General features: G+C 48.2%; 1 protein-coding gene and 1 long non-coding RNA gene across 3 annotated transcripts in view; one reads left to right on the top strand and one right to left on the bottom strand.

Annotated features, from left to right (window-relative positions):
• FLI1 (Fli-1 proto-oncogene, ETS transcription factor) overlaps positions 1-23,659 on the bottom strand; it is a 117,317-nt gene extending 93,658 nt beyond the window's left edge. The window contains exon 1 of one of the 2 annotated variants that reach the window (XM_079928312.1): positions 23,607-23,659. Coding sequence is in view for 1 of the 2 variants with exons in the window: in XM_079928311.1 (XP_079784437.1) it covers positions 18,928-18,945 (18 nt within the window). In the remaining variant the exon portion in view is untranslated. Of the gene's footprint in view, positions 1-18,927; positions 19,093-23,606 lie in introns of those variants that run through there. The other variant, XM_079928311.1, reaches the window with a different exon arrangement.
• LOC307189813 lies at positions 20,048-21,232 on the top strand. Its single transcript, XR_013829316.1, has 3 exons — positions 20,048-20,225; positions 20,431-20,581; positions 21,112-21,232. It is a non-coding gene; the product is annotated as an uncharacterized lncRNA (long non-coding RNA).
• Positions 23,660-24,301: the final 642 nt, after the last annotated feature.

The raw sequence follows: 24,301 nt of genomic DNA, 5'->3' as shown, positions 1-24,301 counted from the left end.
GATGCAATCTGAAAAGAACAAAGGTGGAAGATTTCAAACTGCAGAGAGATCTTTCTGCAAATGCATAAGCCCTGGAAATATGGGACCAATGACGGATTTTATACGTAATCAGCATGAGGTGATCAAAGACTCGAACTGGGCATTCACAGGGGCCTGAGGGTTGATCCATATTTTCTCCTTTCCGGAGGGCAAGTGTGAGCGAGAAGCAGGACCACAATGGCTCATCACCCCTAAAACCATCATGGAGAGTTAGACTGCAGGGACCTTTGCCCTATTTCCTCTGTGGCATCTGTCCATCTTGATTTTAAACAATTCAACTCAGAAATGCGTGCCACTGATTCAGTGATATACATAGGATGGACCTTCCCAGTGACGTCCAACTGAAGACTTCCAAAGCAAAAGCCACCAAAGCTCTGCTCGTTAGAGAGGCCTTAGAAAGGAGGTCAGATCTCCCCAGAGAAGGACTGGGTGTTTATTCCTCACGGGCATTCCAAAGCCACAGCAGGTAGACCACGTCATACGTTTGATTGTCCACGGGTGAGGGCCAGGGAGGAAGGAGAGAAATTGCTCCATGCCTTGGACATGCCAAGCACACGGGTCTCAGTGACTTAGAGCACCACAAAGCAATGCAAGCCCAGGGAACACTCACTGGAGGGAAACAGGTTCAAAGTCACCACTCTAGCTACTTGTTTGCTAAATAAGTTGCTTTGCTCACCTTTATACTTAAGGAGAAATCTACCTACAAAGAATTATAAGGATCTTGGAACTAGAAAAGCCAAGTCTCTGTTAATAGCATGGAATCCTCTGTAATAGGAAATCATATATTCACGGCAGGACAAAGCATTAGAGCTGAAAACGACCTTAAAAACAGTTGAGCACAATGCCAGTATTCTACAAATGAGGAAACTGAAATCACCATGCTGTAGAGGATTCCCTCTGGCTGAGGTCATTTTCAATGAAAAGATCTACAGGAAAAGCCCACACCTTTCTTTGACAAGCCCAGTATACGTTTAATCATAATTTGTGAATATCCCTGTGGCAGATTCCAAGTGCACCCATTTTATAAACGGGAAAAGAAAGCATTATATTCTTAAAGGTCAGTGTAGAATTGGTGATGAAGCCGAGAGACTAGATGGTTACCTTGGTTCCAGCTCCAGGCCAGCACTGGTAGTACCTGGGTAACGCTGGACATCCACACTTCATCTGTTTTTGCTTTAATATCAGTCATAAGAGTCAATGGAAGTGTTAGTCTCCATGTGGACCACACATTGCTGACTCAGATAAAAATAATCCACATAAATATACCTTCCAGCTGAATGCAGATTTTAAGACGTTTTTGACCTGAAATATATAGACTTTTATTGTCTAATACGGGAGCCACTAGCCACTTGTGGCTATTTAAATGTAGAATAACTAAGAGGAAATAGAATGAAATTAAAAATTTAGTTCCTCTTTGCACCAGCCACATTTCAAGTGCCCAGCAGCTGCTTGAATAGCTAGGCTAGCGGCTACATATTAGACGGCACAGAACAGGACATTTCCACCTTTGCAGAAAGTTCTATTGGACAGCCCAGATAATGACAGTTTTCTTAATCTTCCACTTTGCTTTGCCTTTAAGATCAGGTTAAGTAAGTTGAGAAGTACTGATGAAGTTTTCCAAATCTCTTATCCTAAAAATTGTACAAGAGTTACATCTCTCATGAGGTTTCCTATACATCAATACTTTCCAAAGAGAGAAGTTTGAGCCTTCTGCAGCCCAAGAAAATATCGCTCTCCCTTCCACCCACAACAATTTAAAACCAGAAATTTAGTGCTATATGAAAAAGATGAGAAACTGTTACATTAGCTATTTCCAAATCTGTAATAAATTTAGGCAAGACATTGGCTGTGGTTAAGATGGTAGGATGGGTGTCCAGAACCTTTATACGATCCAGTCTTCCAAAGATGGAGACCATTTGTCAAACAAAATGAATTTTCTGCAAGGCTGAATTAATTTCCATGAGCGAGATGCTCTTCATAGTTTGAAATACATATTTGAGACGCTCTCTAATCTCTTTACCTCCACTCGGTGGTTTTGGTGTAGAAAAACACAGAATGCTCCTTCAATACAGCGTACGGATCTTGGAGGTCATTTGTTTTCACGGAGAAAGAAGCAGTAGGGTGATCTTAGCTGGACTGAGGTTCCTAAAGAGCTGATAGATCAGTGTCTGAGCAGCTCAATGCCCTCCACATGGACTTTGAAATCCCAATTCTGTTGGCTAAGAAGAAAACCCTAATCCCTAATTCAACACGTTCAGAAAAAGGATGTCAGGAGAAGCTCTTAATCTCAATCTTAAATGTCTGGATCAGCAGTTTAAAATGAAAAGAGTCAACTTCATTTTCCAGTTTTTAAATCTCATCATCACTTAGCTACTTCAGTGTGGGTAGAACAGGGGCAAATGTTCTTCCCCTTCACTCCACCTCTGGTCACACAGGCACACTGGTTGTGTAATGTCACATGGAAGACAGAGATACAAGCTTTCCTAAAATATTACTGATGCGGGATGAGAACAAAGACAAAGCTCGCCTGTCGAGTCTCCATACATGGGGGAAGAGACACCATCATTCCTGCCCTCTGCCCCAGCAGAGGACCACCTTCCAGGCAGATGACTTCTTTCACACTGTTGCCCCTTCACTCACACTCAAGTAGGTTAAATCTTTCAGTTCCTTCCACACTTAAACAATCACATTCCTTGATCAGGACCATTCAGTCCTACAGTCCCTCCTAGGTTGGAAAACTCTTCTTTCTGGAAGGGGATGGTAAAGCAGTGCACATAGAAGGACTGAAATGTTAGCTCCCTCTGAATCAACCCACGTCAGGCCTTGCCCGACATCCCCGTAACCCATGACCACAGGGACACAGAGAAGACAGAGGAGGTGGCCTAAGTGGACAACTGGGAACGGGGCAGCAGGTGTCTGGCTCGCTAGATGGGCATCTAAAAACCATTCACAAGGGGACGTGGTACAAGATACGTGGTTTACATTCTAGAAGGGCTCTTCACTCTTTATAGGCAGAGACAAAAGTAAAAACAAAAACAAGAAAAACTGAGTAGCATAGGTTGGACAGGAGAATTTTGTTTCTCTGGTGTTTTCAGTGTCCACAGCTCTTTTTATCAGCAGCACAAGCCTGGAATTCCTGAAGCTGCACTCATATCCTGCCATCGGGGCTTTACGTAAAACTCCCATTGATGGGGTTGGGAGTTTCATGAGGAGAACAATGACCGGATGTGAGGGAGGGGAGAGGAATAGGTGATGTTTGGTCTGTACTGGTGCATTCATAGGGGAGAATGTCTATACTGGCAAAGATATGAAATAGCTAATTGACAAATTTTACCAAATGCAAGTCAGTCTTGGGAACCGTGAAAGCCAGAAAAAAGCAGCCCAGTGGACTCAAGTTAAGCAACATTTATTATCTGTTATGTTCAAATGTCGACCTTAGAGTCATATCTATGATAAGAATAACCAGTATTTACATAAGCTCTTTACAAAGTGGTTTTCCTTCCACACTTATTTTGATTCTTATCATTGGTCCGTAAGGCAGGTGGAAAACTTAATATTACTTATTACGATCATTACTAGTCTTATTTTACAGTTAGGAAGGGAGGAGATTAGAGAAGTTAATATCTGGCCCGAGATCATACAACCAATTTGAAACCTAGATTTTTCACACTTCGAATTGCACAGGGCTTTCCCAGAGCCATTCTGCCACCGTCACGATAATCTGCAAAACATTACAGCACCTCACTGCCCACCCGAATAAAAGTCTTGTGTCACCTTTCTTAGGCAAGAAGCACCAGCCAGCACACAGCATCCCTGCATTACACTGTGTGAACACAAAGTCACATTTTGTAACTCTGGCTAAAGAGGGCTAACCAGCCCCTAACAATAAAGAGAGAAGGGTGATCTCTCTTCAGTAAGATGTCCATACAAGGCTCAGGAATGGAAATGATCCATGATTTACAATTGACAACAACCATGTAACGAGCCACCCAACTGTTAGTCAAATGGTAGTAATTAATTGATGCTTTTCTTCAAGAAATTCAAAGCAACTCGTCAATCCAGATTTTCACGAAAGCCACAGGAGAAGAGGTTTGTACTACGGCCCCTCTTCATCCTTTTGGGTGGATGGAGAAGCTGAAGTTAAGAAAAGGAGAGGAACTTGTCCAATGTTACCCAGCCAACCTGAGGCAAAGCCAGGAGCGGAGGTCAGATTACCCCACACCCTGTGCCCACTTCAGCACTTTAGGGGGACTGGTACAAACGTAGAACCTGGGACCTCTCCCAGGTGTCCTGGGGGACCTGCTTCATCAGTCTCTTCTGCATTTAGTGCAGAGTTGTGCCCAGGTAGGTTCACCATCAAGGCTTTCTAACGAGTATTGAAGGAAGGGGTGGAGGATGAGGCTTGCTGTCACTGCAGACAGCTGCCTCCCTCCGGTCAGAAGGGAGCTGGAAGAAGCATCAGCCTGTGGAAAACGCCACTCGACCCGGTCGGTCCATCTCTGATGAGACCGACTGCCTCACTGACAGCTTGTTGATGCTGGCTGGCTGCTTTAAGAGGGACTCGTGTGTTTCCCGTAACACTCCCTTGACCCTCCCAGAGGAACTGAGCTCAGAGCACCCCTCCCTCCCAGCGGTGGGCACACCAAGGTGTCTACCTTCGGTCATATTCCTTATTTTCCCACAAGAGCCACCTTCACCGAGGCATCTGTCTCTCGCTTTCGCCTCGTAAATGTGCTCGTTTTGTGCACATACAGTAAACATTCTCTCCTGTTTCCAATTATTTTGAACAGTTAAGCATGCAAATGTCTGAGCAACATTTATTAAACTTCTGTGGACTTTTAGGAGGAAAAAAAAAAGATGAACCAACAAGAATCTGAATCATCAAAGAGCTCTTACAAAACCAGCATTTTGAGCCTTTAATTGGAAATGAATCAGAAACAGGCATGTGAAATTTCCCATGAAATACACACAGGGTTTAAATTTTTTTTATAAAGGGTGCTCTGGGCAGAACAAAATCTGGGTTATACACAGTCCAAACTGATGGGAAGAAGTCACGAATTCCGAGGTGCTCCAAACCCAGCCCCGCTCTGCAACATCTTCCCATGCAAACTCTGGGAAGGCAGGGAGCGGGGACCACAGTCTCCCTTTCTGGCCTTACAGATCCAGTAAGTACATAGGGAACCACAGATCTCCAGAAGGAAGAGCTTAGAGGCCCCAAGGTCCAGAGCCGCAAATCCACATGTCTGAATGCCTTTCCTGAGGCACCCTGGGAAAATTCTCCGCATGCCAGTTTCCTGAAACACATTTCCAGAAAAGTAGTCTGCCCTTCCTCCCTCCCCTTTCTCGAAAAGTGCAGCAAGTACAGGTGCCCCTCAAGTCCCTGACCTCTGGGGAAGTCCTGTGTTGCACCATGGACCCCATTTGAGCACGATCACCTATACCCATTGACCGAATATGCTCTTACTGTTGAGAAAGCCAAGGTCAGCACAGTCGGCCCTTCTTTCGGCAGGTTCCTCAGCCCCAGGTGTAACCAACCGCGGAGGTAGTAGTATTTCTGACCGTCGGTTGGTTGAATCTGTGGACGGGGAAGCTGCAGCTACGCAGGGCTGACTGTAAGGGACTTGAGCACCGGCGGATTTGGGTATCCATGGGGGAACCAACCCACCGGGGATACCGGGGGATAACTGTACCTATATGGTTTTCTACAGACAGCATTTTGTGGGCTGGGAGAGATAACGCATGGATCTTTGTTCTAGGATTCCTGACCGGTCATGGACTTAGGTACAGGGCTGGCAGCAGAGTTGTACAGAGCCGAGAGAAGAAAGATCTCTTGCTTTTATGTATAGGTGCAGACAGTCTAACCCTCTTCCCCTGGCATCCCCAAAGCAGGTTATGTGAGGCTTAGCACCTGCCCTCACACACTCCCCTCACGCCATATAGTTTCTGAGTGATTTTCTGAGGAAAATCGGCGCATTGACACTTAGAGATGATTACACTGAGGATTGGGCTGGGAAAAATCCATATGAATTCCCCATGATGATTCCTCTTGTCTTAAAAATACCTCTCTTGCCAGGGGAGCTACATTTCAGTTTCAATTGTTTTCTATTTCAAATCAGTGATCTTTGTAAAGAGAAGAGCTGCACTTGGGTGGCTGCATGACTGCTTAGCTGCCCGGGTGGCTCCTATGGAAAGTGCGGTGTTTGATCCCACAGGAGAATTACACAACGGCCAGGGAGTAAGACTGAAAGGCACAGAAAGCAGGAACGCCTGTGGATTCCATAAGTCTTGCTGTCTTTGCTTCTGGAAACACCCTTATGGTGGAATGTGTGGTTTAGGGGAATGGATACCTGAGTTCTGCTGCCAGGGTCTCCCGCCCAATTCTCATCTTTAGACACATCACACCTTGAAGACTCGGTTACCTCTTCTGTGCAATGGCCTCTTGTGTTCTAACAATCTCAGGGGTACTCAAGTTGGCAACTTGCAATATTTGCATTAGGGAATTTGACAGAGATATGAGCGGCTCTCTTAGTGTTCTCTTCTTGCCCGGGATTACACTCAAGGCCTTTCAGAAATAACGTGTAGAGGAAGAGGTAAGGCCAAGTGGTAAGGGGTGATGCGGCACCCTCCAGGCCAAAGAAGGAAGCAGCGCCTTTACCCCAATTTCTGGAATGTCTTCTTCTGTTGATGTCAATGACCCTTTGGATATAATTGGAAGCTTCTTTTCTTATACGCATGTTTCTAGAGTTAGAACTTCACACACAAATAGGCTGAAATCTCTAAATAAGAGAGTTTCTTTGCTGATGGATTATGTTGAATCAGGGTAACAAAAGCACAAGCCCTATACACAGAGATATTCCATGTGACTCCCGAAGGTGTATGTGTGTACGGGGTCGGGGGGCTCATGCAGTGTCAGTGAGGAGAATGGGTTAATTTTCCCGCTTTGAAAGAAATCGAACTACAACTATGATGAGTTTGAGTGCCTCCTTGACCCTCATCATTGCACCCAGGGTCCACCATGATGCCATACAGGGTGCCAGGAAGAAAACGCAAAGCCAGGCACTCGGCCTCCGCATTGAGAACGAAAAGTTTAAAATAATAGGTTCTTCAGGGCTAAATGATGTTTGGTTCCAAGGATCCTTGGAGCTATGGTTTTCTTTGTTCTGCCAAAGGAAAAAGGAAATACATCAGGAAGCTGGGCCAGTCCACAGGAAGTCTCACTTGAGCTGATAAAAGGAACTGATGTGAGGTGGCTGGGGATGCAGTTATAAGTCAATCAGCCTTGAAATAACAAGAAATGCTATTCAGGAGAAACTGGAGCCTGAAGTTAGCCTTTCTCGATGATTTCCTTTTAACCCTGCAAAACATTCCTTTCTTTGTGTTTTATAGAACCCCCCCAAAACCAGGGCTTTCTTTTAGTGTGTGTAGTTGGTGTGTGTATATGAGTGAAAGAGAATGAAAAAGACAGCAAGAGTTAGAGCTGGAGAGAGGAGGAGAAAACACAGAAGGGTACAGAAGGAGGTATTGTCAAGTCACAGAATATGCTATTCTCTACTGAGCTACAAAACTTTTTTTTTTTTTTTAATCATCTTGGTAGCTCATTAAAGTAAAACAGAACCTGTTGTTTTCCTCCTCGCCTGCCTGCCTGCTCTCCAGTATACCTGCCAGCTAAGTCAGGCAGCGACGCTCACCTGGGGAATAGAGGGCTGAGGCCTTCTTCAGGAGAGGGTGTGGAGGGTGGAGCGAGGCCACGAATCTGCCCAGTGCGGACTGAGGGTGGGAGTCTCTTAGACAAACACCACTGCCACCTGCAAGGTCCTCGAGAGATGGGTTGGACATGTGTGTGGCAAACTGGCTACGGATCACAGTGGCTAAGCTCTATGAATTTCAGAGGCTAACAGGATAAAGTCCAAATCATTGCTTTTCCACTTTCTATCTTGATGGCCTTGGGTAAGTCACTTCACCTCTCCAAAATGAAAAGAGTACATACAGCATAGGATTGTTACAAGGATCAAAAGGGAATGTGTCCTAGAGAACAGACTTGTGGTTGCCAAGGGGAGGGGGGGAAGGAGGCAGAATGGATTGGGAATTTGGGTTGAATAGATGCAAACTATTATATGTAGAATGGATAAACAACAAGGTCCTACCGTATAGCTCAGGGAACTATGTTCAGTATCCTGTGATAGACCAAAATGGAAAAGAATATGAAAATGAACGTACGTATATGTATAACTGAATCACTTTGCTGTACAGCAGAAACTAACACAACATTGTAAATCAACTATATCTGAATTAAATAAATTTTTTAAAAAGTATGTCCATAAAGGTGAAAACAGATATTGGCACATAGTAAGAGCTCGATAAACAGCTCCTTCTTTTTCTTCTTCTGACTGTGATTACCCATCCTCAACGCTATTCCCCTCAGATGGAAGGTGAGTGCATCTCTTACTCTCAGGTGAGGGGTAAGGAAAAAATGGCCTCAGCAAGGGCCATTGGGGCTCATGCAAAATGGTGGGCGATATGGTTTCCAGCTGAACTGGGGCCTTTCAGGGTTGACTGTGTCTGCCCAAAGCCTAGCACCACTTCCTGTTTTAAGAAGAAGAAGAAAAAAAGCCTCCCAGAAAACTCATTAAGAGGCTCAAAATTCTTTCTGGACATCAAATATGTCCTCAAAATAAAAATTTTTTTTTTTTTTTTTAAAGAGTAAGTGTAAATGAATCAAAACCAGACGAATTCAATGTCCCTTCAATTAAACAGAATTTTTAAAAAGTCCAAGGAAAAGGCACTTGGGACCAAATGTGTTTTGGGTTTTAAATGAGACCAAATTTGGGGAAAGAGTGTAAGACCCCAAAGCAGAGTCAGGCCCCATTGTTAGCTTACATTAATGCAAAGGGATTAACACAGCTCCAGTGTCACTTGGTAATAAAAACACCAGCTCACAGAAATTCAGGAAGCACCTCCTAAGACCCCCAGCCTCCAACTGGCTGCAAGAACACTCTGTGACTTATCCTTGGGATTGTGGAGAAGAGCCACATGGGCCCAGATGGAACCTCTGTGAGAAGTTCAGTCGCCCACGTCCCCAAATAAGAAATGCTATTAAAGCCTGCCTGGGATCAGAGTCTTATAAACACGGGAGCTAAAAGAAACTTTTGAAATCATACCTTCAATTTATAGATGAGAACATCTTTAACGTGAGGAAATTTACACAAATGCTGATGGCGTGAAGTGACTTGTTTAAGATCTCAGAGCTCGTTTGGGGTAGAACTGGAGCTAGAATTCAGGTCCCCGGATTCTTGGCTGGACAATTTTTCTCCATAGTTTACTGTGAAAGTGGGATCCCCAAATTTCTGAGATCATCACACTGGGGCTAGAATGATGGTGCTCAGCTTACTTTTTACAAATCTATTTCTAATTGTCCCTCTTCATTTTTTACATCAGTTTTTGAAATTATAAAAGTAATATATACTAGTGATTGAAAAAGCCAAACACCACGTGTTTATAGTGTGAAAAGTAAAAGTCTACTTTTTCCTGCCCAAAGGCAGCCCCTGTTTAAAAAAAACCAAAACAAAAAACCAAAACAAAGCAAAACACTGAAAACGCACACATATGTATGATTATTTATGCATAGACGATTTCTGGAAGGGTCTATCCAGAAACAAACAAACAAACAAATAAATATTTTCAATTTTCTTTACAGAAATGGGACCACATATTTTGTAATTTGCATTCTCCCATGTATTAGTATACCTTGGAGAACTTTCTAAGTCAGTGTATATAGACAATTGATTTTATTCCATTCAACAATTGCATGATTTTTTTTTATATGAGTCTTCTAAAATTTATGTATCTAGTTCCGTACTGATGGACGTTCCGATTCTTTCCAGTTTGGGCCATTTCAAACAATGCTACAATGAACATCTTGTATGTGTATCTTTGGTATCCGAGTGAACATGTCTGTCTGATACATTTTTAGATTTGGAATTATTATCAAATTTGTATAAATACTTAACATCGCCATAATTGTTTCCAAATTGCATTCCAGAATGAGTGTAGCAAGTTAGAGTTCCACCAGCAGGGATAGAGAGCGACATTTCCCCTTATTCTTTCTAACATGAGGCATTATTAAGCTGTTTTAATCTGTGCTATCCTCATAGGTAATAACTGTTGGAACTTCATTAGTTTCATTTGAATATATACATGCTTGAGATTCTTTTCATATGCTTCTTGGCCATTTGCATTCCTTTTTCTGGCAGTTATTTGTAGCATTTTTGCCTATTTTTCTGCTAAGAGGTCTACCTTTTGTTTATTGATTTGTAAATGGCCTTTATATCTTAGGACACGTGCCCTCTGTTTGATGTATGGGAAATCTTTTTTCTCAGTTTCTCATTTATCTTTTCACTTGACTTATGGCATTTTTCTTTACATTAATATATAGAGGAATTAGAGCTGAGAAAGGGAGAATAATAATAAGAAGGAGTTTCCTTGGCTGAAGCCCCGGACTTCCAAAAATGTCCATACAATGGACTAGTATCGCCAAGAATAAAGGGTCAATGGAAATTATAAGCTGGGTGTTACTCTTGGGAAAATGTGCCTACATTTCCTTATAATAAAAAGCCACAAATAAAGATTCCCCCAGTGAGTACTGCTTCTTTTGGAAACTCCAATAGTCAGAGCTTAAAATCAGTAAGCAGAGAAACTTCTACGCTCTAGAAGCCTGGAAGAAACAGTTGAAGGCATCCGGCTCTTGTTCGTTTATGTGGAGTTCTGTGGAGCACGGCGCCTCGCAATAGTTTTCAACACTTAGTTGAATGAGTAAACGCACGAATATGAATTAAGTGATAAATACCTGAAGACAAAAGGACTCTCAGGCATAAGAATTTTGATGTAAGTATATGCATCTATATAGATTGCAAAAGCACTGACGACTCACGAGCTGAGTAATTTTATAATATTAACCTGTTTGTTTTCACATTTCTGCTACATGAACAATATTGCAAAATTGTTCACTCTCAGACTTCTTCCCATGAAAAATCAGTGAATTCCCATATATTCAGACCTACCAACCCTGCTCCTGGTATGTTAGATTCCAGTAGACACGAGAAAACCACATATGTCTAGAAATGCAGAGTTAAAGTTCCCGTGACACCTGTAATGCTGGCCGCTTGCAAGTGTGCACTGGGATGTGACATACCGTCTTTTGTTACCTGGGACACATGGCACTGTCTGAGTAAATGGGCCCTGCCGTGGGGAACACATTTCACATTTCAAGTCTGCATTCTCTTGGAAGTGGCTTGAAAAATTACATACTCTGGAATTTTGATCATGATCTAAATGGCAGGCACATTGCTCCCCAAAGATGAGAACTGTCTCAAATATTCAGTATTTTGGTTCATTTTTGTAGGTATAAGCCATTTTGAAGCTGTTATAAAGTTGATCTGAATTATCTGAAAGTGCATCTGAACACACAATCTCTGATCCTGCTTGGAAAGATGGTGCTAACTCTCTGAGTTTTTGGTTTGCTTGGGTATTGAAATGTCAGTATTTCTAAGTGCGGTGACGGGCCCAGCAAACCGATGAAAGTCTGTCAGATCTGTCTGAATTTCCATAGAAATTGGATTTGAGTTTCAGGGAAACAACTTTTCCTTTTGTCTCTTCTCACTTACTCTCTGCTGACTCATTCTCAAAAGGAACTAAAGTGGTAGCCCAGGATAGATGGCCCCGTTGAAAAGACAGCTTGTGGTGAAATCTCTAGAACAACTACGAAAGAACACAGTCAAAGGAGGGAAAGGATAATCACACTTTTATGAGATCTGGTGAAACAGAGTTTCTCCTCCCTCTCTTGACTCCATATTTAATAAACAAACATCTTTAAACACAGCTGATAGCATGGTCTGGGGGCCTGAATTTATCACTGGTTTTCTAATCCTTTCTGCTGCTCACTTCTTATGGCCTCTGATAAGTGATGCAGCCGCTTCCATCTCCATTTCTTAAGGAGCAGGGTGAGAACAGGAAGTCTTCTGAAATGTGTACAATTACCTAGATCACCCCTCTATTAAAAATTTTGTGATTCCTCCTTTCTATGTATTTGGTAAGACCCAAATTCTTTCTTATGGTATTTAAGGTCGTCCATAATCTAATTCCACCCAATATTTCCACTCTTACCTTCTCCTTCATATGCCCCCCCGGCAACAAAAGTATTCCACTTTCCTAGAAAGCCCCTGAACCATATCTTCCTGTGCAAGTCCTACCCATCCTTCAAAGCCAAGAGGCAGTGTGACTGGTGCGTAGAAAAAAACAAGTATTCTGTAAACAGAAACCCTGGGCTTGAAAACCAAATCTGTCACCTATTAGCTGTCATCTTAGGCAAGTTACCTAACCTCTCTGAACCTTCATTTCTCCCCGATAAAACAGAGTTGTGATGATATTACTTCCCATAGGGTTGTTTTGAGGATTAAATGCAAGGGCGTATGTGAAAGTACTTTGTAAACAGAAGGGACTAAACACATAACTCTCATTATTCAGTCTTTCTGTGTCTCTCCAGTTGAAATTGCTCATTCGTTCCTTGAGGCTAGCAGAACACTACTGCATTCTGCTGTGCAAACACACACACACACACACACACACACACACACACACACACACACACACACACACACGGCTTCTCCTCCTGCTCTGTCTCGAGGGCAGCAGCCCTTTTGCCACCAGCCTGGTGTCTTGATAGTATTTTTTTTTTTTTTTTTTTTTTTTTTGCGGTACGCGGTCCTCTCACTGTTGTGGCCTCTGCCGTTGCGGAGCACAGGCTCTGGATGCGCAGGCTCAGCGGCCATGGCTCACGGGCCCAGCCGCTCCGCGGCATGTGGGATCTTCCCAGACCGGGGCACGAACCCGCGTCCCCTGCATCGGCAGGCGGACTCTCAACCACTGCGCCACCAGGGAAGCCCTTGATAGCATTTAATACCTAGTTCAGCTCCTGCCTAACAGCCATGCAGCAGACCTACTGACCTGCATTGCTACAGCTGGCATCAGCTTACGATGCCAATGGGGTTAAGATGACAAATTCCCATAAGGCCAGCTAGCTTTGTACGGAAAAGGGTTATTCCATAGATTGTCTAATTCTGTCAAATGTCCAAGATATTGGTCCTACGGGTGATAATGTGGGGATAGACACACCCCATCCATTGCCTCCGGGGAAACATCTCGAAGTCCGTGGGCTACTGATGTTGGGTCTATCAGGTCAGTAGAAGAATTAGAGTGACATCACTTAGTAATACTGTCCCACTGATGAATTAGCACATGAATGGGATGAACACTATAGATAAACATCATTAAAGCAACAGAAAATGAAACAGTGTGTAGTCTTCTGCAGAGAGAAAGACACCTGCGCAGCTCTGAGATTTCCAAAAATGCTATTATGGCTGGCTGAAGATTTTGTGAGCTTGTGTGTGTGTGTGTGTGTGTGTGTGTGTGTGTGTGTAGATAGTGGCCAATGGCCTTTAGTCTTCTCAGTTTGTCACAAAACAACAAACAAAAGATAGAAAGACTGTTTCAAGACAGGCCAAAAAGGAAAGTCTTGTTATTCAAAACTAAACAAAACAAAAAAAATATTCTATACCTACATAATGCAACTGCATGTCTAAAATGAATGAAAATAGTAGGGTTTTTTTTTTTCATTCTAACTCTAGACAGTTGGACCCTAATCTGAAAATCTTTCTATCAAGCTTCAGGTAGAATGAGACTTTTCCCACAGAAGACGAGGACCTTGCCGATGGCCTGAGTGTTGACTTACAATTTGGGGATATTTTCTGACGTTTGAGGGAGGATAAAGGCCTCAGACCATTCGAAATCCTGCCTGGTGGTTCATCATCATCAAATTTTCCCAACTCTTTTTTTTTTTTTTTTTGGCTGGGGCAACTCAGTGCTAGCATTTGTCTAATATTACATTTCTAAAAAAGAGGTTTGGTTTAAATCAACCACCTTTCAAAACCAATACCAAATTAACTGGTTGACCCCAAATAGAAAGAGATATCGAAATCTTAAATCTTACATAATGTGGTTATTATTGAAGACCTACTTAATACACAGACTACATATCTTGGGCCACAAGATATGTTCTAATGCATCTGAATATATTTTATTTAAATAGTCAAATATTCAATTATTAAAAGAATTGAAATAGGAATTCAGCCCACCTGTCCCTGGTCTGTAGAGCGGCCTATTGGCTATTTAAGTAAAATACTCTATTTTTTGTTGTCTCCTGATTATGGAGACCTTGTTTGTCTACAGAAAGAGAAGGGTTTATTTTGGAAAAATAAAAAAATATATTATGTAAAAACCCTATTCAGAAATTTGGGATTTTTTTATGAATTATGGAAATAATTCAAGATGGTAGCAGTACATTTTTCATTAAATAACAGAAGTGTCTTTAGTCTAAAGAGTCAGGTTCTCCATGATATTTTTTAAAACCTTATCTCTCTGTCTCTGTCCCTCTCTGTGCGTCTCTGTTTCTGTCCCTCTGTCTGTCTGTCTGTCTCTCTTTCGCACACACACACGCACACACACAGAAACACACTGCCTCCAGGGTTCTATAACTCATAAAAATGTAAAGAAAGCAAATAAAATGTTCACGGTATAGTGGAAAGAACACTAGCCTGAGGGTTAGGAGCCCTGCATTCTCACCCTGACTCTGTCACTAGTCAACCATGTGATCTTGGATAATTCAGTAAACCCTGGGCCTCAGTTTCCCTTCTCATAAAAGGAGGATATGCAGCTAAATAATCTCTAAAGCTCTAAAGTTGCAAACCTGAAAACTTGAAGTTGCACAGCAGCTGAAGTGGTAGAAATTATTCACAAATAGGATTCATTGTCGGGTAATTCCCCGAGGGAGGCAATTCTATGTGGTCACGGGACAGAGAAAAAGACACAGCCTGTTTCGCCTGGAGTTCTCGTGAATCTAGGCGCTATGAAGGTTAAAAAAAAAAAAAAAAGATGCAGGTGGGTGAGCGGTTCACTCTCAGAGTGAAGGCAGCATCCACCTCTAATGACAGAAGTAAAGTCTCTGTTCCCGGGTATCCATCTCTCTGCTGCTTTCTCCCGGGATCCCATCCTGAAGTTTCCCGTCTGGACACGCACTATCAGTGGTAACCTGCAGCCTGGGCCAGTCTGGCTCATTGACTCTGCTGGTTTTCAAAGCCCAGCCGTCACCTCAACCCTCCTTTCCCGTTTTGCTCTCCCAACATGTACTGGTTGTGTGATGCTGAGGTAAAGGATGAAAGCTGATAGTATCTCTGCTCAACTGCCACTTCATCACTTCATCGCAAGCATCCTCCCTGACCATTCTGGCTGATACAACCACATCGCTTTCTACTCCCTAACCTGCTTTACTGTTCTTCAGAAGTTGTATCACCCTGGACATAGAATTATTCATTTATGTGTCTGTCACCTCCGCCGGAGTGTAAATTCCAGCAGGGTTTTGACCCCTGTTTTATCCTCAACACATAAACCAGAGCCTTGGAACATAAGACCCCTAATTAAGATTCACAGCATTAATGAAATACCTATTATAATAAATCCATACCTATGATCTAATTTTCTGGCCAATCGATCCCCACAAGCCCTGTCCCCAAGGAGAAATTCAACTAATGTACAGTCAGCGAAGGTACCAGACTTTATTGAATCCTTACTGTGACCTATGGTAAGAGGTTCTTTGGCCCCATTTTATAGATGAGAAAACTGAGCCTCCAGAAGCTTAGTGCCTTGCTATAGGACACGCAGCAACTGAGCAGCAGAACTGAGAATGAACCCAGGTTTTCTGACTCGGAGTCCCCAGCTCATTTCCCTATTTCATTCACCAGGTCTGCATTTTCTCTGACTGTTTCCCCATCTTTAATGGTACAATGTGCATTGACTGAATCAAGCTTCCCTAGATGAAATAAGTAGATTCAATTGAAGATTGCCTAGAACTAAGGTGCAGTTTTGGAAACCAGGTCATTCTTAAGGCAGCAACCAGTATCACGTGCTTTTCAACAACTGATACCATCACCGTGGGGAGCAGGGTGGTATAGGGTGTTGTTTAATATTTAGGCTAACTTATCTGTGGCAGAAGAACAGTAGAAGGCCTCCTGCAAACTTTGGTGCTCCCAACATGATGCTCAGAGCCTTCCCAGGAGACATTCTTGGAGAGGAGAAGAGAGTGTAATACAGAAGGACTTACTATAACAAGGGTGATGAAGTTAAGATTTTGTAATCACACGAAGTTGTGCAAATTATACACAAAGTAAAGAGCTTCTACAAAGGAATCCAGACGTCCCTGGCATTCTGGACCACACAGCTCCCCAGTGATGAGACCCAGAGGTATTTTGAAATATAAGTATGCTTCATGTATAAGGAAGAAATACGCAGGTGCATAAAAATCACATGCCAGAATTAGTCAAAGATGACTTGTCAAGGCCATTCAAACTGGGAACACACATTCTGAATCTGTGTCTACAAATACGACATGGTATGTGGTGTCTTCTGACCTCTCTCAGCCCAGAACTGGATTTCGTGGACATGTAGGTACATGTTCTTGCAAGAGCATGTGAGCGTGATATTTTAGGAACTGAAAGGATTGGAAAGGCACTATTGTAGATGTAATTTAGTCCTACTATTTCACTTTTACAAAGAGTTTGAAGCTCATACTGGCTGAATGGACTGTGCATCCTCGCACAGAGACCAGAAGTCCCCTGGCCTCTCCTTGTCCACTGTCTTCTCCAAACACAGCGTTTGAACCAATGTGGGATTGGGGTCTGGGAACCCCGAGATCCGAAGGTCACCCGTGAACAGGAAACTGTGGCTTTCACACAATCTCAATACCAAAATATACACTAAACACTCAATCCTTCAGAACGCTGGGCAGTGAAGAAGCCTGCTTGAAAAGTCACTGCTCTGCCCACCAGAAGAGCAGCCAGGCGACCTGGATCAGAGACAAGGGTGCTCCGGGGGAGGGTCTGGACAGGACTCACAGGCTCCCATCACCCAGGTGAGAAGGAATGCTGTCACTCCCACCCGGGCATGACGTGCCAGGGTCCTGGTCTAAGCTTGTTCTCATTGACGGCCATGCCAATCCCTGTGTTTGCAGCTACCGAGGTTAGCACATCCTGGGTTCACAGACCACAGCTTCCTCCTTACCCTCAGGGCCTGTGCCGAGAGGTCTGAGCATCGGGGAGATATTGCTGCACTTCTCCTTAGGGTGTCCACATCAAGACCCCGGAGCCATCTTACCACCCTTCCGGGTCAGCTGGAGGCCTTCTGGGTAAGTGGCAAGCATCCTAGTGAGGGAAGTTTTCTAGAGCGGAGCATCTTATTATTAAACCAGGGATACTGAGACACTTGCACGCACCCACCAATGAGAAGAGAAACTGGCATGAAATGACCGGTGGGTGACCACCTCCCTACAGGAATGCCCTCTCACCCATGCACTTTAAACTGGAGGAACCCAGGCTCACAGAGGCTCCCTTCAACCCAATACAATCAGTAATCTCATCTCCACATTTTCAAGTTCCTGCTGTTGGTGCCTTTTACTTAAGTCAGCATATTTCAAACTTTCAGAGAGAGAGAGAAAAAAAAAACTTAGAAAATAAAAACCACTACCCCACCCAAATGATAAAAATCTCCTGAATTCTCCAAGCCCAACATCCTCTTCCTCAGCCCTGAGCAAAGACTCGATTCCTCTGGGTTCTGGGAATGGCGGGCTTTGCCAGTCCCCACCTCACCAGCCTAATAGCTTTTCCAGACCGACTCGGGCTTGGTGTTGGGGGACAGCCTCGCAGCCAACTGCTGGTCCCATTCATTCCTCTCGGGCCTCTTAAGGCCAGTCTCATTAGGGGCTGTCCCTCCTCTCTGCTTCTGGCTCCACTTCCCCCTTCCAGAGGGAGCAGGCAGTCAACCCTCGTGAAGTCTGCGGTGAAACCCGGACCCTCACCCGTCCCTCTGGGCTGCACTTGGTAACGTGGACCCAGGCGCGAGGCGCGGGGTGAGGCTAGGGGCTGGGGGGTAGTAGGCAGTCGTCCGGGCCGCCGGCACAGGGCCGCTCACTTTAGGAGGAGCGGCTCCGCAGGCGCGGAACCCTCTTCGAGAGGCCGGTGGGAGCCCGGGCGCGGAGCGCGGGAGTCGGGCGTGCGGAGCGGCGCGGACCGGCCGGGAAAAAGATGCCCCGGTGGAGGAGCGGCGAGGCCGGCCCGTTAGTCCCGAGGAGCCGGCAGCTCCCGAGCGCCGAAAGCCCGGCAACAGAAGTACCAAGAGGAAGGGAAACCGGCCCGCGCTGACATGTAAACAGGGCTTCCATCTGGAGCAGCCCGCGCACACAGAGCCCCAGACACACTCACTCGCACCCCGATCCGCCGCAAGCAATCCACTTGCCTGCCCCTGGGCCCTCCCGGCAGGGGCCCGGGCTGCTGGCGGCTGCCCGCCCGCCCCCGCCGTCTTCGGCCTCGGGGGAGAGGAAGCCGGCCGCCGGGCGGGTGCCCAGCGCCGGGGCCGGGGTGCCCGGCTCGCCGGGTGGGAGTGGTGGCCCCGGAGGTCTCCGACCCCCGGCTGCGATCGGCGTCCGGCTCCCCGGGTTTCACCCTCCGCCGCCGCCGCCCGCAGCCCGGCCGGCAGCGCGATGGGAGGGGGCCGGGCTTCGCTCCGGGCAAGGGGTGCGGGGGAGATCGCCCTCGGCGGGGAGCCCGGCGGCTCGCCCCCGCCTGCGAGACTCGCCACACGAGCGCGGGAGGAGACGGCGCGAAGCCGGGGCGCGGAAGGAAGGGAGAGTGGCCACGTCTTCCGGGACCCCGGCGCCCCGCGCCCAGCCTGCCCGCCGCCTCGCCGCCCCGGCAGACCCCAGCGCTCCGCGCCCACCGCCCGGTCGCTTACCTTAATAGTCCCGTCCATTTGGCCAAGTCTGCAGCCGAGCCCCCCAATATTCCACACATTGACCCGGTTACAGCCTGACCTCGCAGCCCCTTCGGATTAGCCCGGCGCGGCCTCTCTGGCGCCCTGGGCCCTCCCTGCGTGCCCCCCGCGAGCGCCCTGCCCTCGCTCCCCTGTGCACGTTTGTTGTTGTAGCGGAGCGAAAAAGAGACAGTTAACCGGATGAAACTTTTTTTCAGCTAATTTTGGGAAGTGACTTCACTTTGCGAATGGGGAGGAAGTCCTATCTCTCTCTCTCTCTCTCTCTCTCTCTCTCTGTCTCTCGCTCTCCTCTCTCTTCTCTTCTCTCCCCTCTGCTCTCCCTCGTCTTCCCTCTCCCCCCCTCACACCCCCTCTTCCTCCCCTCCGCGGGTCCTGCTTTTCGCATCACACACACTATATAAATACACGCGGAGATGCCCAGATACATTCATGCGCTGCGCCCACAGGATACTTGCTCCCGGGAGATAAGAGCGAGCTGGGAACAATGCCGGGGTCCACGCCCAGCGCCCGCGCCCTGATTCCCGCAGTCTGCATGCCTCCCCCCACACCTTCCCCCAAAGTCCAACACCGAACGCCTTTGGCCTCCTTCCTTTCCAGGGGCCGTTGGCCGAAGGTGGCCCTCCTGACTCATTCACTTTCCGTTTCTTCCCACAGATACGTTCATTAATGTTTTTTCCAGCCGAGTCAAACTTTTTCTGGGGTTGGGGGGGAGGCGGGGGGCGGGAGAGTTTACTCGGGCTGGGGATAACCTGGAGCCTACTGCCCGGGAAGATCCGGACGCAGACCGAAGCCGACCAACCATTAGAAAGTGCATCCAATGGGAATTTTTCCACTCGGGCCCTCGGCTGCGGAGTCGCGCAGACTCCCGGAGCGGCTCACCCATCGACGCGGACTCGGGGCGGTTTCGGACGGACCCCGGCAGTCGGGGGCGTGGACTCGGCTCCCAGCGAGCTGTGAGCGGAGGGACGCACGCGGGGAGGAGCGCCTCGGCCCCTCTGCTACTGGGGAGGTCCCGGCGCCCGCCGAGGGCCGGGACCTGCGGCACCCCAGACCACTGCTCCGCGCCTTCTAGGGTCAACTCCCTGGCACATACCCCAACCCGACGGCCCAAGCCCTGGCACTCGGGTCAAAGCCGCCTATGCAATGCCACCTTGGGCCCCAAGAAACCTACACTACGGAGAGACGATCCCTCCAGGCTGGCCGGCGGGTCTCCAAAGCACAGCAGGCAACATCCCCACACCGACCCAGACTTCTCCCGGGTGAGACCCCCGGGGCCGGGGCTCAAGACCATCATCCCCACCCCGCCGTGAGGCCAACCTCCCCTCGGCCCGCCTTGTCGGGCCCCACCACCCGGAGACCTCCCGGGTCCCTCCGCAGTGCCGCCGCCCGCTCCAGTTGGCGCAGCGAGGGGACCCCCGGGCGCTCTCGGCCTGACTCGCTTCTCCCCGACCTCCTCCGAAACAGGTTACCTTGTCCACGCTCTCCAGACCACGCTTTGGACTTTCTCACTTTTATTTAAGAGTCCACCCGGAGAAAGAGGAAAAAAAAATCCAGAGGAGATCCGAGTCAATTGGAAAGAAAAATTTTCAAAAGGGTGTCCACAGCGGCGAAAAAGGTGACTTATTAATTCTTTATTTCTTCAGGAGCAGTTGAGCCCGAGAGCTCGCTGGCCTCCCTCCCTCCCCCCACCCCCTTCTCGAAATTAGTCTCATCAATTCAGCTCCAATTTTGGGTTCGAATACAGACACGGGTCTGAACGTGACCAGACCTGGAGTGGCGGGTGTAGCTTGCCAGCAATTGTGACTCGGTGTGCGTACGGGGGAGAGGGGTGGGGGTGGGATGGGGGCCGGGCCGCCCCCCCCACCTCCTGTCTGCTTCTCAATCCAGGGGTCTGCTCGGGGGCTCCCCTGGGACCGCCACATCTGGTTACCGCTAGCGGGGTCAGTCCCCCCCTTTGCCTGGGGCCACCAGTTCTGGAGTTCAATTAAAAGAAATCAGGCTTAACCCTTTCCTCCCCTCGGCCCCGACGCCCGCCCTCTCTCTCTTCCCTTCAGCGTTTCCACATGCTTTCCAGAGAGGAAAGAGGTTAAAGGGAAAGGAAGAATGAATTACATCCTTTCAAACCCCAAATTGTTTCCTTTTCAGCCCAGACTCTGCCGACCTTCAAACGACAACAAGGCTTTCAGAAGGGAGCGGGGAAACCGCTTCCCACACGGACCTGACCAGAAACCCGGCACCCCCGGCCACATTCCCCCTCTTTCAGGCAGAGAGAACTCCAGTCTACCGCCGGAGGCCCCCTTCCTGGTGCTGGGCAAACACTCAGGCCGTTAAAGGCCATCGCAGGCCAGCCAGCGTCTCCCCCTTCTACACCCGGTCTTCCTAATACGTGAGAAGGCACTTCTGTGGCAAAACATTGGCCAGGTGTCTCTTTCCACCTCCTGTCCAGCCTGGCAAATAACAGATTGGCTTCACTGCTCTGATCAGTAAGTCACCCCAACATCTCTAGTACCCCCAACTCCTTTTAGCAGGAGCTGCCTCTCCCCTAGGGAGAACTCAGTGTGGAACTAGATTAAAATGAGGACTTGCCCTCCTGTTTGAGCTGTGGAACTCAACAGCACTTTCCGTTTCTGCCTGTAAAACCAAAGCTTCTGGCAATTTCGTAATTTTGAAGATGGTGGGGAGGGGAAGAGGCTGGCACTGGTACAGCTGTCACCCCTTAGTGACTCACTGACTGGCACTGGGGCCGCGGCTTTTAGTGTTTACCAGCCCCTCTGTCAGAAGCTCCTGTCTATTCACAAGGTCCTCCAGCCAGAAAGAAGAGCCCCCCAACTCTGAAGAGCCCTCTGAGGGAATCTGAGTCTCCCTGTGACCCGCACTGGCATGGCAGTGGGCAGGGCTGCCCACTTATGTAACTCTGGGTTTGATGTCCCACTCCACTGCTGCCGCTGCTTTTTTAAATCCTGAAGGGGGAAAAAAGCCCTAACCAAACACAACAGTAAACAAGCCTGCCCTGTTTAATGTGGTAACCACCAGACATCTGGAAAGATGGTTTGATCCTGGCAGCTCACATTGTTTTCACGAGCAGCCAAAGAGAATATTTCGAATGTTTGCATTGAGACAAATTGATAGAGAGCCTGTGGTGAAGCAGCTACAGATGAAAACGGTCTTGGAGCTGGGGAGGGGGAATCCTTCCCGTTCTCTCTCCTCACCCCTCTTCTGCCCTCTCCCCTCCCCCTCCTCTCCCTTCTCCTGGCCCAGCTAGGGGCTGGTTACCCCAGCCCACGCATTTGCTCACACCCTCTTTCCTGGCTCACCAGAGACTGTCCTGCCTCTCCCTTTCCCAGACTGGGCAGGGCTGGTGACCAGGAGCTGATGCCCAATACCGTCCTGCCCACTCCACCAGCCCCGGCTGGCTTTCAAGTCAGGGGAAGCTCACAGCCGAACCCGCACTGAAAACAAAAGCCAGCAACCGGGGGTCGGGGTTGGGGGGGGGGAACCAACAAAAGAGCCCACCACACGTTTCTGAGTCTAAGGTCACTTGCAGAACGCATGCCCACGGGGGCGAGCACTCAGGGAACCTTTGGACCTGGAGCATTTTCACTGCAACTGTGGTGGGGCGACTTGCCTCGCACCATCCGCACTTGACAATATTTTCAAAGATGCGGAAGTCCTGCTTCCCCCGGGAGGGGAGCGGCGGGGTGAAACGTGTCTTGGCTCGCTCAATGTCAGCCCTTTTGACCCGGTCAAGACTTTCCAGACGCGGCTTCCCGGGCTTCTTCGGTCCCAGCCCGGGTTGGGGGTGGGAGGACGCGACAACCGGAGCCGGGTCCCTGGGGTGCCTCCAGACCTCGGGACCTCCGGTCACTTGAAACCCCGAAAGATGCCAGGCTTGGCAGGGCGTCTCGGGCGGGTCCTTCCCCTTTCGTCCTCCCTCCTCCCGGCCCCTCCGGTCCGGCGTCCTCGGCGGGTATTCGAGCTGGCAAGGGGGGTGGGGGAGGGCGCGCGGGGGAGGGACGGGCGAACGAGCGCCAAAACTCCAGACTGCACAACTGCAGCTTCAAGTGTCTGGCCCCTCGCTCGAGGCCATAATTAATTTGAGATTTATTTTTATTGGAGAACTCGAGTCTCGTCTGACCTTAGCCAAACAAGGCAGCTCGAGCCGCCCCTGGATGCGCTTGAATGCCGGGGAATATTTCTGCAGGAAGGCTCTGCAGGCGCGCCTGCTTTGAATTTGTTTCTCAGACTTCATCGACTCACAAATTGAAGGAAGATTTAGAGCCTCTGCTGGCCCGGCCCGCTCCCCACGCTCGTTCTTGCCTTAGCGCCAAGAGGGTTCAAAACGCTACGTGGGAGGCCGCGGCGGCGGGAGGGCCCGGGAGGGGGAGGGTCTTTGCGCCCCGAGCCCCTGGCGCTCCGAGGCCGGGTCCCCAGACCACGCGGCGTCGAGGAGGAAATCCCAAGGGAGTCCGAGACTGACCAGAGAGCGCAGGCTGACAAGAGGTGGAGACCAGCCAGGTGCCGGGACCCTCACCCGGTGGCGGCGCCTAGACGGGGGCTTTGGGGGAAGGGAGAATTCAGCCTTTCCAAATCTCCAGCCGCCCTGCCTCCCAGCCGCCCCAAACAGCATGCAAAGTACAGACCTGTGTCCTTGAAACGCCGTTTCAGGACCTGCCGGCCAGATGCTGCCCCTGGGCCGTGCCGTTGCGAACATTCTGGGGCTACCAGCCTCTTTTCCTCTGGTTGGGGGGAGTCTCCCCCAGAATGCAGCGTGGGCTGAACCAGCACGCTGGTTGGAGGGGGAGCGAGAACAAGGAGTCTGGGAGACTCGTAAAGAGGGAAAGTGGGGGACCCTGTCAGTTTCTAGTGGGGCGGCGAGAGGTCTTCGGGGATGTGCTCCTGGCGCTGGAATTGCCAAGTGCTTTGCCCAGTGCGGGCACCTCGCAAGGACATGGTCAGGGTTCCTCCACTGGGTCTCCTGCCTCTCCCCGATACCTGCAAGTGGAACGTCCTGGTCGAACATTCGCATTGGGAAACCGGGCTCCTTGGGTTTATATTCTAGCTCTGCATTTACCAGCTCTGTGGCCTTGGACAAGTTCCTTAACCTCTCTGTGCTTCAATGTCGCATCTGTACGTTGGCTTTATAATAGGATCTACCTCAAAGGGCTGTTGTAAAGATGGAGTGAGTGTCTAGAACTCGCCTGGCGGTCAGCACAACTTCGCCCTTATTGTTTGTATCTTGGCTCTGCCCCTTGCAAGCTAGATTACATTAACCTCTCAATGCCTCAGTTTCTCATCTGCAAAATGGACCACCTCCTAGGGTTGTTATTAATATTAA

Source organism: Stenella coeruleoalba, assembly GCF_951394435.1.
Source record: "Stenella coeruleoalba genome assembly, chromosome: 8".
NCBI lineage: Eukaryota > Metazoa > Chordata > Mammalia > Artiodactyla > Delphinidae > Stenella > Stenella coeruleoalba.
This window is presented reverse-complemented; position numbering and strand designations above follow the sequence as displayed.